Here is a 17,448-nt window from a genome sequence, read left to right on the forward strand (position 1 = left end):
TGAGCCTCTTCTGGACGACGAGTGGCTTGTACTATCTTCGTAGGCATGGAAGATATGTACCATGCTACAAGTAGGTTGTCTTCTAAACGGCGTCGGTGGTCGATGGGTGCATATGGGTAAACCACCGAACTCCGAGCAAAGGGAGGGAAAGTTAAAGGATTAACAAATTCGACAAAATGATGATTGATTCACTCTCTTAACTTGGACTCCTCAGGTTCTGGCCAGCTACTCCAACCAGAAGCCCCAAAAGAAGAAGAAATTGCAGCCTCATCCCACGCAAAAGGTTTTGGGTCCGAAGAAGAGCTTCCAATATCCATATTTGCAAAATTTTGGGTTAAAGAATTATGGACAATAGATTCGTAATCCAAAGGTTGATAATCTGCAAAAGCTTCTATGACTTGAATATAAGAAGGTAGGTAAAGGTGGCTAATCAATGCATAAAGGTTCTTTCGAGGACAAACAGCATTATCAAACAACTCTTCATATGCTTGATCGAGGTAAGAAAATGTTTGCTTGGCCATGAAAGCTGTACTAGTCTTTTCGAATACTGAGATAGTAGGAATGTTCAAAGGATAGAAAAGAATTCAATGCAAATGTTTCATTAATAAATGACGGTTGCATTTCTGAAAAATGCAAAGCTCATGCACGTTCTAAGACGTGGATAAAACACCTTGATCAACTAATATCACCAAGTATTGGGTATATTAGTGCGGGGAGTAATGTTGGCTACATATTTTGTACAGGCCAATCACAGTTCAACGCGTGGCAGGATAAGGGCAATACGGGAAGACCATTCAAATCTTCAATCGTAATCACACACGTGGCAGTTAGTATTGGTTATTGTGGATCTGCATAGCACTGGATCAGTAAAGAGATGCAAGATAACGTAGTTTTAACAGTTACTCATATATTTGAATTCAAAATCAGAAGCGAAGCTTAACTGCAGACATGGCGTAGTGGAGCTAAAAGCCAAAAAAGCCAACAGTAGCCTAGTGTGTTTGGTTTGAGTTTTTTGGATTAAGTTTTTTTTTAAATTGAGGTTTTTGGTTTTTGTATTTTTTTTGTTTTTAGTGAATATTTTCAAATTTTTAAAATTTTAAACATTTTTTTTTACTTTTTTAGATGCACCTTATTTAGATGTATCTAAAAAGTAAAAAAATTATGAAAAAATATTTTTAAAAATTAATAAATACATAAAAATACAAAAAAAATGTACTGAATTTTCGTTTTTTTTTTTTTGTATTTTTGGTATTTAGTGAATTTTTAAAAGGTTTTTTTCACAAATTTTTTACTTTTTAGATATATTTATGTTAAGTATGTCTACCAAGTAAAAACAAATTGCTTAAAATATTAAAAAAATCAATCAAAACAAAAAAAAATACGAAAAACAAGAAAATAAAATTTTTTGAAAAGTATTTTTAAAAAAATAAAGCCAAGCAAAGTGTTGTTGCCAATTTTCAACTCTTAACTTCCTAGTAAGGTACTTAGAATATTGTAGGCTGGTTATATCCTGGCATAAACCTAACAAGTATTCAGAATTTATCTAAAAATTTATTTAGAAAAGCAATACAAGATTAAAATTTTACTCTACTAAAAATAAATTTAGACTACAGTCTACACATTGATTTGTGGATAAAATTCTCAATACAAACTACAAAGCATTGCTCATTATTTTTAAACTTCTTCAACTCAAACTCTACATATAGCATATTTGTTTAGGCTATACAGATCTAAATTAATCCCGTCCTATGCGATTCTCATTTCTCTGCCATTTCTTCTTGAATCAATCTACGTTTGTTTTGTCTCAGTAAAAAATAAATAAAATATTACCTTCTATGGAGTTCGATACATCGGAAAACAAAATTTAAGGAAAAAAAAATTGTAATTAACAAAAAATAATTTTATTTAAACAAAAAAAAAATATATTTTTTAATGTAAAATATACATTTCAGACTAAATTTTTACTAAGCCACCACCACCCCATTTCTCATCATCACTAACATCTTTACCATCACTACTACCTCTGCCATCAATTGCTATACCACCACCACTATTATAGATTTTGATTCCATGCAATAATCCTAACTTGCAATGCTAGTTTAGGAGCCTAAAACACAATTATCATTTTTTTTTGGTTACTTGTTAAAACTAACGATATCAACCAGCACCATAAAGAGACGTATTCTTGAAACCCAGCATAAGAACCGAGAACACTATCACAGCATAAATGGTCATCCCGGAGAACAAAACATCCCTTGCACATCCCGCAAGGGTAGGCACCCAAATACACTAATAAACACAATCTATAGATAATTAAATATATAGGAAATAAAACACATTTCTTGACACCATTGGCGCTCCCAGCAGCCAAAAAATCTCCACTAGCCTAATCACCCCAAAACACAGAACCTGCAATCTCCACTATTGATACTTACGTGGCACAAGATTAAACTACTCTTAAATCTTTAATGATTATATTTTGGACATCTAAACCAACATTGTAAGATTATTACAAGTTAAAATTATTATAAAAAAATCTCAATTTCACTATTGTTACCACCATGTCACCACAACTACCATTACAACAACTACTAACACATTTCAAGCTCATAATTGAAGCAAAATGTTTTTTTTTTTTTTTCCATCTTTTTGTTTTTTTTTTCTTTCTTTTTATTTTTTATTTTTGTATGAGACAAGTGAAAAGTGGTCCTTTTCACACTTATCATGCAACAAATTAAGACGTAGGGGTATGGGTCCCCAGACTCTCTCCCTACTGTCTTTGTAACTCAAATGTACAATCACTTTATCCATATTTGTTCTTATAGTTTTCTGCCCCCTTCTCTCTCTTTTTATTTTTTATTTTTGCAATGGATATATTAAAAGAACCTTCAATGTCCCCTTCTCTCTCTCTCTTTCTCTTTTTATTTTTTTATTTTTTTATGGATATATTAAAAGAACCTTCAATAAAACCTCAACAAAATATCATTTACAGTAATATTACATATCCAAAATATATATTAAAGATATCAATGTGTAATCTAAATTTATACTACTCATCAACCCCACAAAATATTTATTGAATCTCCACCACACTGTCAAATTCTGGACAAACTCATTGGCTATTTTTCAGGGACAAGGTAGTATTAGGCCAACCTACTTCTACATGCACGCCTATTTGAAGCCCCTTTTTTTCTTTTTTTCTTTTTTCTATGGCATACTTGAGACACCCCCACCCTTCACCACAAACAGTGTTTCTATTTGCACAGAATTTAATTATAAAATCAAATCCAATTTTTTTTTTTTTTTTCCTGTGTAATCTAGTTTATGTGAAAGGATTTGTATTCGATTATGTAATCAGTTTTTACGCACTTAACATTTTTTTTATGATAAGACATACTAATAAACCTGTCTCACTAATAATTACGTGGTCATTTTTACCCACTTAACTTTTTCTACAATAAGACAAGCTAATAAACCTGTCTCACTAAGGTTTAGGTCTTGGTAAAAAAAAAAAAAAAAAAAAATTTAAATTAAAAAACTAAAACCACTCAGGTATTAGTGATAAAAGACCTTGTTTTAAGACGAAATTTGAGTGCAGTTCACCCTTTTCTAATGTTGTAGCTATCTTTATTGATACACTTTGTTAGCAAGTAACTACTGTTATTTCAGATTAACTAAGGAACTTGTTTTAAGATGAAATTTGAGCGGGTTCAACTTTTTCTAATGTTATACCTATTTGGGAAGCTAGTTGACTTTTTAATTTTTTGATTTTTTTTTCCTATTTTAGTCTAGGGTTAAAAAGTCTGATTTGAAAAATACTTGACTTTTTTGACTTTTTTAACTTTTTTATGAGAGAAAAAGATAATGATTATGAGTTGAATGTGATGTTTTATCTTATTGGATTAAAAAATTCATTTTTGTCTTTTGTGACTATTTTAGTTTTAAAAAAAAAAAAAAAAAACCCCAAACCCAACCCTCTTCCCAAATCATGCCACGTGGTTTGCATGGTTATTTCAAACTATTTCAAACTAACCCTGCCCATCGTAGAGAAATTTTGCACCAGTTAAAAAAAACTAGAGAAACTTCTTTTTTTTCTTTTTTTTTTTACAAATGAAATGCCAATCAACAACAAAAGATAAAAATGTCTGCAGGATTATGTTTTTTGGGAAAGATATTAATGGTATAACTCATAAACTAGATTATTTCCAGATTGTCCAGATAGTGAAAAGAAAGTAGAGGCTGACGAGGAACAGAGAAAATATTCAGCAGACAAGAATCATATTGATGAAATTAAACATGTGATAAAAGCAACTAAATTTCATGACATTAATCAAACATAATCAAAGAACAACACGGCTCTCCAAAAACAAATAGAAATTGAACAAAACAAAAGTAAATTCGAACAAGAAACTGTTTTCTTAGCATAAGGTCCCCACAAAAACCACAATACTCAAACCAAATATGGAAAGCTCTACTAATTGCCTTCAAATTTGCAATTGTGAAAACAAGTTAGGTCGAATTGTGGCAGTAGGAAAGTAAAGACCAGCTACAAGTCACTACATAACGACGTCCACACGTTCAAACTCGATCAGGGACAAATTGTTATTTTCTTTCACAGAGAAATTTGCAGGCTCAGTGACTTCAACACGACCTGACCTGTCCACTATAAGCTTCATCGATCCCTTGAACATGTCAATTTTCGCATTGTGCAGGTTGATTGTAGCACCCTCTTTCATCAAGTCCACTGGACAAAAGGCATATCCGTGTAAGTGATATACCATATTGAATCAATAAAAATCAAAATATCAACCGTGTCCATGTCTGTGCACAAGTGTGATGAATTCAAAAAAACAATATAAGGCCTATGAAATTGAGGCACTGTGAGTCACAGAGTTCAAATCATGTATACTGAAAGTAGCATAGTTGCTGGAAATTTGGTTATTATTGCCTTGATTTAGTCAATATTCTAGGATTTGTTTGTTCTTATGTAAATATGGAAAGTAAAGGCCGTATAGAATCAGGAAAAATAGGAAAGTAGAAGCTGTCAAATATTAGCTTTAATTAGTTTCCTTTTCTGTTGTAATTGCTCTCTTTATAAGAGAGAATCATGTTCTCATTCTTTAAGTGATTAAAAATATATTCCTTCCTCATATTTTCTGAGTTGGTATCAGAGAAAAAAACACAGCAGCCCTAAAACCATCGTAGCCATGTCGTAAGTCACGTCCGAAACCCACTTCAACCCCTGCCGCTGCCATTCCGGTGAAAAAATCCAACTCCTCCTCCGGTACTCCTAGTGTTTTTTTGGCACAAACAGGTAGAAATCCTAAAGCCTTCTCTTGCCTAAACTTCTCTCCGTGGATCATAGATTCCGGTGCCTCCGATCACATGACTAGTTTTTCCCATTTATTTAGTACCTATTTCTCTTGTTCTGGTCATGACAAAATCAGAATAGCCGATGGTAGTTTTTCACCTATTGCAGGAAAAGGATTTATTAAACTAACTGAGAAAATTAATCTCAATTCTGTTCTTCACGTCCCCAACTTAGCCTGTAACCTTTTGTCTATCAGTAAACTATCTAAGGATTCTAATTGTCGTGTTACATTTTTTGAATCCCATTGTGAATTTCAGGACCAGAACTTGGGGATGATGATTGGGCGTGCTAGGATGCTTGAAGGTCTTTACTACTTTGATGAAGTACCTTTTAGTAATAAAAAAGCTCAGAGCTTTAATAGTACTAGTTCAATCTCTGTTCGAGAAAAAATAATACTGTGGCACTATAGGCTAGGACATCCTAGTTTTCTTTATCTGAAACATTTATTTGCAGAACTATTTAAAGGGATTGATTGTTCTTCTTTTCATTGTGAAAGTTGCATTTTTGCAAAATTTCATCGCTCTACTTATTTGCCAAAACATTACCAGGCTTCCAAACCTTTTTATTTGATTCATAGTGATGTTTGGGGCCCTTCTAAAATCACTACTCTTTCTGGTAAAAGATGGTTTGTTACATTTATTGATGACCATACCCGCTTATGTTGGATTTATTTGATGAATAAAAAATCTGGCGTGAAAACTTTATTCACAAATTTTTACAATATGATTGAAAACCAATTTCAAACCAAAATTGGTATTTTACATTCTGATAATAGAACAGAATATTTCAATGAGCAGTTGGGTGAGTTTTTGGCAAAAAATGGGATTTTTCATCAATCTACATGTCGGGATACCTCTCAACAAAATGGCATTGCAGAACGAAAAAATAAATATTTACTTGAAGTAGCACGTGCTATAATGTTTTACATGCATGTTCCTAAATATTTATGGGGTGAAGCAATTTTAACAGCCTCTTATTTGATAAACAGGATGCATACAAAGGTGTTAACATACAAAACACCTTTTGATTGTCTCAAAACTTTTTTCCCTGACACGAGATTGTTTTCTGATTTACCCGCCAAAGTTTTTGGATGTACTGCCTATATTCATGTTCCCAGTCAATTTCGTTCAAAACTTGACCCCCGTGCTATAAAATATGTTTTTTTGGGTTATTCCTCAAACCAAAAGGGTTATAAGTGTTTCGATCCTCAAACCAAGAAATTTCATGTGAGTATGGATGTGTCATTTGTGGAAACAAAATCCTACTTCCCCAACAATTCTCTTCAGGGGGAGACAAGTGGAGTAGAAGACAATTTTTGGGATATTTCTATCCCACTCCCCAATGTCATTTATCCTACACAAAAACCACATCTGTCTGATAATGATCACTTAGGAGAACCAAGTTCTTTGGTGCCTAGTCAAAAAGATTCTTGTCTAGGGGGAGAAGTACTACAAAATGATCTAAATTCTGAGCTTCAGGTTTGTACTAGGAAGCGATTTCATCTGAGGAATAATGACCCGAATGTCCATCCTAATGACCCGAATGTCCACCCGAGTTCTGGCATCGAAATTTTAGGTAATCCTATTCCTTCTATTTTCGACATTGATGTTCCTATAGCAATTAGGAAAGGTGTCCGAAGTTGCATTAAACATCCTATTGCAAATTACCTCTCCTATCAAAGACTGTCTAAAAACCATAGAGCTTTCACATCTAGGATTTCACACTTGTTTGTTCCAAGGAATATACAGGAAGCATTAGATTTCACACTTGTTTGAGGCACCCTGTGATCATTGCTTAACTTGCCTCCGCAACTCATTATTTTGACCTCACCACACCATTTAGGCCTAGTTTGGCATCTCTAAAAAAATTCAAAAAGTCAAAAAGTCACTATCCTATTTAAGTCACATCATCTTATTTAAGTCACATCACTTCTCTAACACATCACTTCAAACCCAACCCATACCCAACCCATATTTCATAAAAATTCAAAAAGTGCACTTATTTAGATCATCCCAAACTACCCCTTAATATCCAACACAATATCCTAGTTACCTAACGATTGTGAAGGTGCAACAGTTTCCTTGCTCAAAACCCACATAGCAATAAAAGACCAGAGAATGCAACAAGAGTTGAATTGCATTTGAGAAGCTTGAAGCTTCTAGCATGTAACCAGAATAACTTATTAAAATCCTTTGAAGATGAGGCCTTATTGTATTACACAATGTTGAGCAACAATGCTAAAACTCAATTGGCCATTTTTACCTTTATAAACTGCAATTCCATATATTTATTATATTTCACAGTTACAGATATCATCCAACAAACAAAAAATACATTAAAAAAATTGGGTACACATAACACGTGATGTATGACATGTATAGAGAATCAGAGATATCATTGGGGGACAAAAAAAATAGCATCAGGAAGATAATAAGGAATAAATATATAAGCTCAATCATAAGCAGTTTGTATCAAAGCACAAACCTTGATCATTTCTGGCAGTGAAGATAATCATTCCTGTCTCATCACCTACCAAGCATTCAGCAAGTCGCATTTGGCGTCCTTGATTTCCATTGGCACGACCCTTAGGCAGTATCATCTTTGAATTAACAACTTTTACTATGAGATTAAGTCCCTCAGCTTGAGGGCGAAGTTGCTCAACTTTTGTGAAAACTTTCTTTTGTTCATCCATATCCAACAAAACCCTGTTGACAAAAACCAATGTATGGAAAGCTAATTAGTAAAACACAAAGATGTACCTCCTTTAAAACAAAAAGAAGCAAGCAAATCCTAATATGCTTCACTTTTGAAAACCACGGGCAAATAAAAAAGTTCCAACTACTATACACAATCCATATCATAAGAAAAGCAGCAATTTTTGTGGTGTCAGTTACGAACAACTGTGGTTGTGTTGTAGTTATGAAGGGGCACACCATAAGAAAAATCTTACTTACGAACCATCCTGATTACATTACAAACTGATTTCATGTTATAAATTATGAATTTTTGTTACGAATCTATGAAAATAAATAAGGGCAAATTACATATACACCCCTCCAGGTTTGGCAAAATTACAGATACCCCCCTGAGGTTTGAGAAATTACATCCCGCCCCCTGAGGTTTGTATTTTCATAACAATTTACCCCCTGAGGTTTATATTTCATAACAAATTACCCCCTAATTTCTTATGCAAATGTAGCATTCAGGGGGGAATTCGTAATTTCTCAAACCTCAGGGGGGTATCTGTAATTTTGCCAAACCTGGAGGGGTGTATATGTAATTTGCCCAATAAATAAAAACTTCTTTCAACAGTGAATTTAAGATCTAATAGAGATACATATATATATACAATCCCCAATTCAGATTGAGCCTAAAATAACAATGTGTCCGAATTTATCTTTCGAAAACCAACAATCAAACAAAGGTTAAATACACTTAAATAACATACTCAGATAAAAGAACATGAAAATTAAAAAATTTATCAAGACGATTAAACAAACACAATCAGTATTTCATCAAGAGAACATAAAATAACTAAGTTTCCTCAAAATCATTAAAGTTTCAACCGATCAAATCCAAATTGAAAACATCATTCGAACATCAATATATAACAACCAAAGTATTATCACAGGAAAATCAAGATAATGAATCTGAATTTAAAATTTGCATAATAAAGAGCAAGGAAAGGAAATCTATTACAGAGATGAAAAGCGAGAGATCAGGCGGTTTCGTTGTGCCTCGCCTGAGTCGAGGGCGAAACAGATCTGTGTTTTAGAGAGAGAGAGAGCGAGAGAGAGAACACGTTTGAGATGAGGATTAGGTTATGGCTAAGGAAAATATTGCAAGGAAAATGATTTTTTTTTTTAATTAAATTAATTGATTGAATGATGTGATAATATTATTTTTGAAATAATAAATTATTTTTTAAAAAATTATTTAAAATGAAATATATAATATTATTTTATATAAATTTTGTATGTAACTTTAATAATTATATATATGATTCATATATATCAAATTAAGCTTGATAAGAAAAGTTATTTGTGTAATAATTTTAAGGGGTCTTTTGGGAAGTTGGTAAAAAGTTGGCTTTTGACTTTTTACTAAGCTTTTTAATTTTTTGGAAAGTGATTTGAGAAATTGGTAAAAAGCTGACTTTTTACTTTTTAGTTTAATATTTATTTATGGTGTCAAATCAAATTAAAATATCAAAATACTCTTGCCAAACTTTGAAATTCTACGCAATTTGTTGACCTAGAAGGTATTTAGGTAATTAACCCGCCTAGCTTTTTTATCACTTGCCAAATGCAACAATTGCCCAAAAAGCTGAGCCAGCTTTTTTCTGAACCAACAAAAACGCGAGTGTTTTTGTCTCTTCACAAAACGGCACTAAGTAATTGTAAAATGTTGTTGGGTACGCCAGAAATGTAATGTATTATGAAAATACAACAGTGCTACATATCTCCAAAAAAACACAATTTCACAACCCTCACTCACTTGTGTTTGGTCCAGAAAGGAAAGAAGAAAAAAAACAAATAAACATAAAAACACATGATTGGTCCACATCATTTTGAAAGTTATGGGAGTCCCCAACTTTGAGAGTCACAAGCATTTTTTATGAAAATAGATTTTGCAAGTAACAGATTTAAAATAGGTCACACCCATAATACATGCACTCCATTAATTTACATTTTAAAATAGTTTTTTTGGGTAATTTTTTTGAATTTATAAAATTATTGTTAATATTCTATTTTCAAGGGTTACTACACAGAAACAAATTTGGGGACTTGCTATTTGTTCACACAATTTTTGAAGGATTAAGGCTCCGTTTGATAAGCCTCTCAAATTATAATTTCACCTATTGATTTGAGTGTGTTGTTTGTTTTAAACTTTCAAATCATAATTCTACACTCATTTCTCAAAACTCAATTCTAAATATAATCATTACTTTTCAAAACTCATAACCAAACACATAATTCAAAACTCTTTTCAAAACTCAATTCAAATCAATTTTTTAAATATTTTTAATATTTTAATATTTTAAAAATATTTTAATTTTGTTAAGATTTTAAATATTTAAATATGTTACGATTTTTTTAATTTTTTAATTTTTTTGAATATTTTTAAATATTTTAATTTCAAAATATTACGATTTTAATTTTTTAAATTTTAAAATATTTTATAAAAATAAATTCAAACTCGATTTTATAAAAATATTTTTAAATATTTTAATTTTTTTGTTATGTAGTTGGTTACGATTTGAGTGTAGAGTTGTGAAAGTAGTATGGAGTTTCGAGTTATGTGTTTGATTATGAGTTTTAAAAAAAAAAATTAATTGAGTTTTGTTTTATGTGTTTGATTACGTTTTGAGTGTAGAGTTATTTTTAAATTTAAAATATTAACATTTTAAATTATTTAAATTTTTTGAATATTTACGATTTAAATTTTTTGAATATTTATTTTAATTTTTTACTTATTAAATTTTTTAGATTATTTAAATATTTATGATTTAAATTTTTTGAATATTTATTTTGAAAAAAAATTATTCCTTTGTAGTATTTTCAATAAAAAAATTGATTAATATTATTTTCTGTTAATAATAAATTTTTTTAATTGAATTTTAAAAAGAGTTTAGTTATGAGTGTTGATCAGAATTTTCAATAGTGTGAAAGTAGTGTGTTTTGTTATGAGTTATAACAATTTGAATTAAATTTTGAAAACTCTTTCCAAAACTCATAATTAAACAAATTTTCTTACTTCACATGTCAAATCAAACTTTCAAAACTCAATTCCACGCTCAGGGGTGGTTTGGGATGATCTAAATAAATGTACTTTTTGGCTTTTTATTAAATATGAGTTGTGTGTGGGTTGGGTTTGAAGTGATGTGGTAGAGGGGTAATGTGACTTAAATAAGATGATGTGACTTAAATATGATAGTAACTTTTTGACTTTTTTAATGTACACCAAACCAAGCCTAAATTCAAAAATCATAACCAAACAAATTTGCTACACTCAAATCATAATTCCACAACTCACAAACTCAAAATACAACTCATACTCTTAAATCATATTTACAAAACTCTACCAAACGCAACCTAAGTTTCTCTCAAATTTAAATTTGAAGTTGAGAGAATTGGAAAGGATCGTGGACCCAATCACGGCTCATATTTCGATAATTTGAACCGTTCATTTTATAAGACTCTCAATGTATATCATTCAAAAAAAAAAATTAAATCGATTTAAGAATTGTAATATTTTTATTTTACTCCATTGGTTTTCGAAAAAATAGACAAGAAGTATGCTCATGCTTAGCTTGACTTAATTATTTAATATAAGAATATTTAATTTTGATTTATACCTTAATTTTGGCATAAATGTGAATTGTAGGTTAGATTTTAACTAATTAAATTATTTAGTTAATTTTTGTATTATTATAAATTAAAAATAAATATTTTTCTTTTTACTAACATACTTGTACCTTAATTTTTTAGATTTTACCATGTTAACGTAATGTATTGTACCAATATTTGTTCTTGTATTCGCACTTCATAGCTCACGAGATAGAAACAGTGGTGATGTTTTTGGAGGTGTATGAAAGCTGGTTCATTGGAGATTGTTTCAACCCAATATTGTCATAACCCAAGAGATCCTTCACACCCTTGGTTGTAAAAAAGGTAAGTCAGGTGTGATGGTCACTAAAATTGACCTCAAGAAAGCTTATGACCGTATCTCTTGAGATTTCATTTTTCACTCCCTTAAAGAATTCAATTTTAACTTTGATTGGATCACCCTCATCATAAACTGTGTGTTCAATGTCAATTCTACTATAATTTGGAATGGGAAGACCCTACCTAGCATTACCATGGGGAGAGGTCTTAGACAAGAGGATCCTCCCTCCCCCATTTGTTTGTCCTTTGCATGGAAAGTTTATCTAACATGATTAGATTTAAAACTGAAAGTGGTAAATGGAAAGACATCAAGGCTTCTAAGAATGGCCCCTCCATTTCTCATTTGTTTTTTTGCTGATGATTTGATCTTATTTGCTAAAGCTAATAAAAGCAACTGTGATTGTATCATGGAAGTCCTCTTTGATTTTTGTGATATATGTCTGGTTAAAGAATTAACTTTCAAAAATTCAAAATTTTCTTCTCCCCTAACATCCCAAGAAGAGAAGCTTTTCCTCTTAGTTATAGGTATGGCATATCTATTACCAATGACCTAGGTAAATACTTGGGTACTCCCTTCGTTCATAGTAGAATTGGCAAAAACCACTTGAAAGACATTATTGATAAAGTGGCCAAAAGACTCTCTGGTTGAAAAGCAAAAAAATTGTCTTTAGCAGGCAGAACCACCCTTATTAAAGTTGTCACCTCTTCCATGCCTAATCACCTCATGCAAACCATGGAAACTCCAAGGAAAGTCTGTGATCAAATAGATAGGCTGAATAGAAACTTTCTCTGAGGAAATACTGAGAATAGGAAGAAAATCCATCTTGTTAACTGGCAGAATGTGTGCAAATCAAAGAGAAATGGGGGCCTAGGATATAGGAAAACCAGATACCAAAACTCAACCCTTATTTCTAAGTTGGGATGGAAATTGATCACCAATTCTGAAGAACTTTGGTGTAAAATCTTGAAAGCTAAATATCTCAAGAACCACTCTATTTCTAATTGGCCCACTAAGAGGAGAGCATCACACATTTGGAAAAGAAAAATGATGCAGACCACTAATTAGTGGTTGCATTAGGAATGTGGCAGTGGGTCCCACCCACTGCCAAATGTGTTTTGTGTCTTAGTTTTTTTTTTTTTTTTTACTTGCCACATCATTAGTGGTGGTGTTAGTGGTAAAAATTTAGTGGTCTGTAGCATTGTTGTTTGGAAAAACATTATAAGAAATAAGGATGTTTTGAACAGGAACATAAAGTGGAATGTTGGTACAAGGGACAACATAGCCTTATGGACAGATTGGTGGTGTAGGAACCAGCTTTTGTATATCACAAATCAAGGACAACACATCGACATCACCACCAAAGTTAGTTCTATTTTGGACGAAGAAGGGCATTGGGACTTAACCTCTATTCAAGACCTTATAACCCAGCAGGACAAAGATGCAATTCTCAGTATATACAGACAAAGGTATGTAACTTTCAGTGACACACCTCAATGGAAAGGCACTAACAGTGGCAAATATACTATAGTTGTAGCCTACAAAGCTATTATGGAAGAAGATAGAGAGGAAGTTGACTGACAGTTATGGAAAATCAAGGCTTCTCACAAACTTCAGAGCTTTCTTTGGCTTGACATGCATGAGAAGCTCCTTACCAACCATATAAGGCTCATCAGGAACTTATTACACTCTGAGTTATGTCCCAAGTGCCAAGCTAACAGAGAAGACATGCATCACCTTCTTAGAGGCTATATTAAGGCCAAGGCAATTTGGCTTCGATTTAAAAACATTGGCTGGTGGTAGCACAACATCAACACTCATCTACAGGGCTGAATCAAAGCAAATCTGAGAAGCAAGGAGCAAGTGAATAACATTCAGTGGCCTATTATATTCTTGACAGCACTCTGGGGCATTTGGAAAAAGAGGAATCATGAAATGTTCGAAAACCTTTCAAAGCCTACCCATATCAGTGTTACTTCCATTTTTAAACAAGCCATGGAAATTCAGGAAGCCTTCCATAACATCCTGAACCCAAATTTCAGAGATCAACAACTAATGATGTGGTCTTGTCCTATTGTAGGTACACTCAAGCTGAATACGGATGGAAGCTCTAAAGGAGACCCTGGACAATCCGACTATGGTGGACTGCTTAGAGATGAAGTGGGAACCTAGGTGTGGGGGTATTATGGCTACTTAGGCAACTGTACAAGCCTGTAAGTCGAGCTGTAGCGCGTCTACAGAGGTCTAACCATTATCATGCAAAAGGGGTTGACCAATATTGATATCGAGACTGACTCTCAGACAGCTATGGAGCTTATTCGTGATAGTGCTGAGATGAACTCACCCTACAGAGCACTCATTGAAGATGCAAGCTTTCTGTTAAGGAGGTGTCAATGCTCAATCACAGCCGTTCCCAGGGAAGCTAAGCTGTGTTGATGCCTTGGCCAATCTAGGAGTCAACCAACAAGAGCTCACTATCTTTCTAGATGATCCACCTAACTCCATCTTTCCTCTGTTAATCACTGACATGAGGAATGTCAGCTCTAGCCGGGATTAAATTCCCAAACTCTGTTTGCCATCCTCTTTTATTTTATTTCATATGAATCAAAAAAAACAAAAAAAAAAAAAGAAGAAGATTGTTTCAAGTACCTATTGAAACTCCACACTAAAACTAACATTAGTAGTATAGGAGTAGTACCAAGATGTTGATTGGCTCTAGCAGAACAGGTCTTTCAAAATAATTGTGAAATTTCTTTACTAACATGTTCACTCATTCATTCATTCATTCCATTGACAAATCATGTTGAATTGATGACACAATTCTCTTAGCCTTATTTGATTCACATATATTTGCAATAAATACTTTTGAGAAAAATAAGAAGACATTATTAAAATTTAGAAGCAAAGAATCGCACAGAACACTCGTCTTTGCAATAGGCTCGGGTTCAAAACCACAAGGTAACCCGATCGAAATTATAATTTAATAATAAAACCCCAAATTACACATTATGTCAGATGGCTTTATTTTCTGCCAAAAATGTGTTGCTGGCAAAAACATGTACAGCCTTCAGAGCAATACAAAGTTTTAAGAAAATAAAGTGGAGGAGAGAGCGTAAACTAAACATGAAAACACATGGATACTGATGCACACAAATGCAGATTAACAAGGAGTATAGCCATAGTCAAGACACCATAACTCAAAAGAGCCCTTAACAAAGTCATAGTGTCCTCCCTTTATAGATATTGTTTTCTTCGTCACAGCTTCCCTCACAAATGGATATGTCAATAGGTTTCCCAGTGATACATTCACAGCCTCCTGCAATATTTATGCCCAAAAAAAAACAAAGAGTTAATATAAAGCAACTTTTTGAGATTTACTTGCCACAAATCGGTTTAATTTTTGTCTCACTTTATAAGTTTGCTTATTGTTTGGCTTATTTTTGCTTTTAGTAAACGGTTCTCAATTTTGAGTATTGAATATATAGCCCTTGATAGAGTGCCAAAAAAAGATCCATATAGCCGAACCCATTTGATTGGGACACAACTCATAGAATTGACACAATGTTTGATTATTACCTATTACAAGAGCTTTGAACTCAAATCAGTAATACAGAGGAAGAAATATATGATACCTTACCTAGTAGTCAACAAGGTGGTGGAGCTAATACCAACACTTGGTGGTGTTCGGGAATTGGGTTTGGGATTTTTTTTTTTTTTTTTTTTCTACTAAAAGACAAACTTTTTGCAAAACCAAAAAAAATACATCCAAACAAAATATCACATCCAACCCCATAATCATTTCACTTTTTCTCTCACAAACATTACATCCAACCACAAAAAAACCCAACTATCTTCCCAAACATCAAAAAAAATTTATCCAATAATATTATGCAACTAAAAAAACCTACATAAAAATCTACTTCTCAAACATCCACTAAGTTAACTTATAAGACCGTTTAACTTGGAAACCAAAACTATAACTTCTGCTAAAAGTACTACCCACAATGGTACTGCTAGATGTGGATCTTCTTTGCCCAATCTCTGTCCCCTATCAAATCACACAGGATAGAGAGTTTGGAGACAGAAGATTCCTGGCCGAACCTTGGGTATATTACATTCCATCTTTGGCTTTGGTGCGTAGTCCCTGGTTTAATGAGTTTACAATTAATTATCAGTAAGGGACAGTGAAGTGGGTACACTTACCTTCTCACAGTTCGTGCACTGTTCAGCGAAATCCAAGCTGCTGTAATCCGCTTTCACCTTGGCCCGAGCAGGCAAACAGATTTTGACCCAATTCTCTATAAAATCACTGCTAGTTCAAACACAAAATGAGACTGTCACTGAAATAACTTCATTAAGATGAGATTCTCTGAGCTATGATAAATTACTGCATTGCAATATTTGCATTCCATCAGTGATGAGGCTGATCTCCCTCTTAATAATTTATTTATTTATTTATTTATTTATCATGTGAAGTAAGCTATGTAGTTTATAATCAAACTCTTTTATACTTTATATTTTTAATTTTTCAAGCCTCTATAGTAGAAAAGACCAGAATCCATTCGATTGATGCTTTCCTAGAGACAGACTAAAGTCGTAGACCTGAATGACAATGAATGTCTAATTTGATATAGTGAGTGTTTGGGAAGTGATTATTTTTTACGCTTTTTAGTTTTTTGGCTATTTTAGTTTTTGTGTTTGGAAAGATGGGATAAATTTTTATTTGAATTGCTGTATTGAAAAATATGTTTAAATGATGTTTGAAGTTGAAATGACAAATTTATCCCTAATTTTATTTTTTCGAAATTGATGTAAAGGGGCAAAAGTGTAATTTACTATCAGTGGGACAGCCGAAATGGTGACAGTGGTAGGCCGCAGTGCCACTAACTGTAGGCTGCCAAGCTACTTTTTTTCTTCTTTTTTTTTTTATACTAATATAAATCAATGGTTTACCTAATGTTTAAGGTTAAATGGCTTTTTTTCAAACTTAAAGCTAAAATAGCCTACCTACCTCATGCCTTCCCAAACACCGCCTAATTCTTATGATATTTGTAAATTATTTTTTACTGATTGACGAAAAAATCGAACATTGGTGAGAGGGATTGTTAGTGTCTAATACAACAGCTTCTTCGTAGAATGGAAAAAAAAAAAATATATATATATATATATATATATATAAGTCTACCTATGCACTAATCATAAAAATAAAAAATAAAAAATAAAAAAAGAGAAGAATTGCAATTCCACTCCATTGGAGACGCCAATGCCAATTACCAACTCCTCTGCAATAATTTGACATTTTAAAAGATCATGCTACCACAGCATCCAGCCCAGACATTGAGGGATCAAGATTTCATAAGTTTGGGTTGCTATAAAGGGGGAAATTTGAACAAAGTACTTTATAATATTAT

The 17,448-nt window shown here is 32.6% G+C and overlaps 2 protein-coding genes across 6 annotated transcripts in view; both read right to left on the reverse strand.

The window, feature by feature from the left end:
* Positions 1-4,299: 4,299 nt before the first annotated feature.
* Positions 4,300-9,325, reverse strand: LOC114297014 (uncharacterized protein At4g28440). Its single transcript, XM_028241361.2, has 3 exons — positions 9,071-9,325; positions 7,856-8,076; positions 4,300-4,744 (listed from the first exon to the last, which is right to left on the reverse strand). Exons 2-3 carry the CDS (start codon positions 8,061-8,063, stop codon positions 4,557-4,559), a joined length of 396 nt encoding a protein of 131 aa, XP_028097162.1. The 5' UTR covers positions 8,064-8,076; positions 9,071-9,325; the 3' UTR covers positions 4,300-4,556.
* A 5,639-nt stretch (positions 9,326-14,964) lies between these two features.
* Positions 14,965-17,448, reverse strand: part of LOC114297011 (carbonic anhydrase 2) — a 32,781-nt gene continuing 30,297 nt past the window's right edge. For all 5 annotated transcript variants that reach the window (XM_028241352.2, XM_028241357.2, XM_028241358.2 and 2 more), the window contains exons 8-9: positions 16,241-16,346; positions 14,965-15,353 (exon numbers count right to left, since the gene is read on the reverse strand). In XM_028241352.2, coding sequence (XP_028097153.2) covers positions 15,198-15,353; positions 16,241-16,346 — 262 coding nt within the window. In that variant the 3' untranslated portion in view covers positions 14,965-15,197. The remainder of the gene's footprint in view (positions 15,354-16,240; positions 16,347-17,448) is intronic.

The sequence above is a fragment of the Camellia sinensis genome, chromosome 5, assembly GCF_055761805.1.
Source record: "Camellia sinensis isolate YWXY chromosome 5, ASM5576180v1, whole genome shotgun sequence".
Lineage (NCBI taxonomy): Eukaryota > Viridiplantae > Streptophyta > Magnoliopsida > Ericales > Theaceae > Camellia > Camellia sinensis.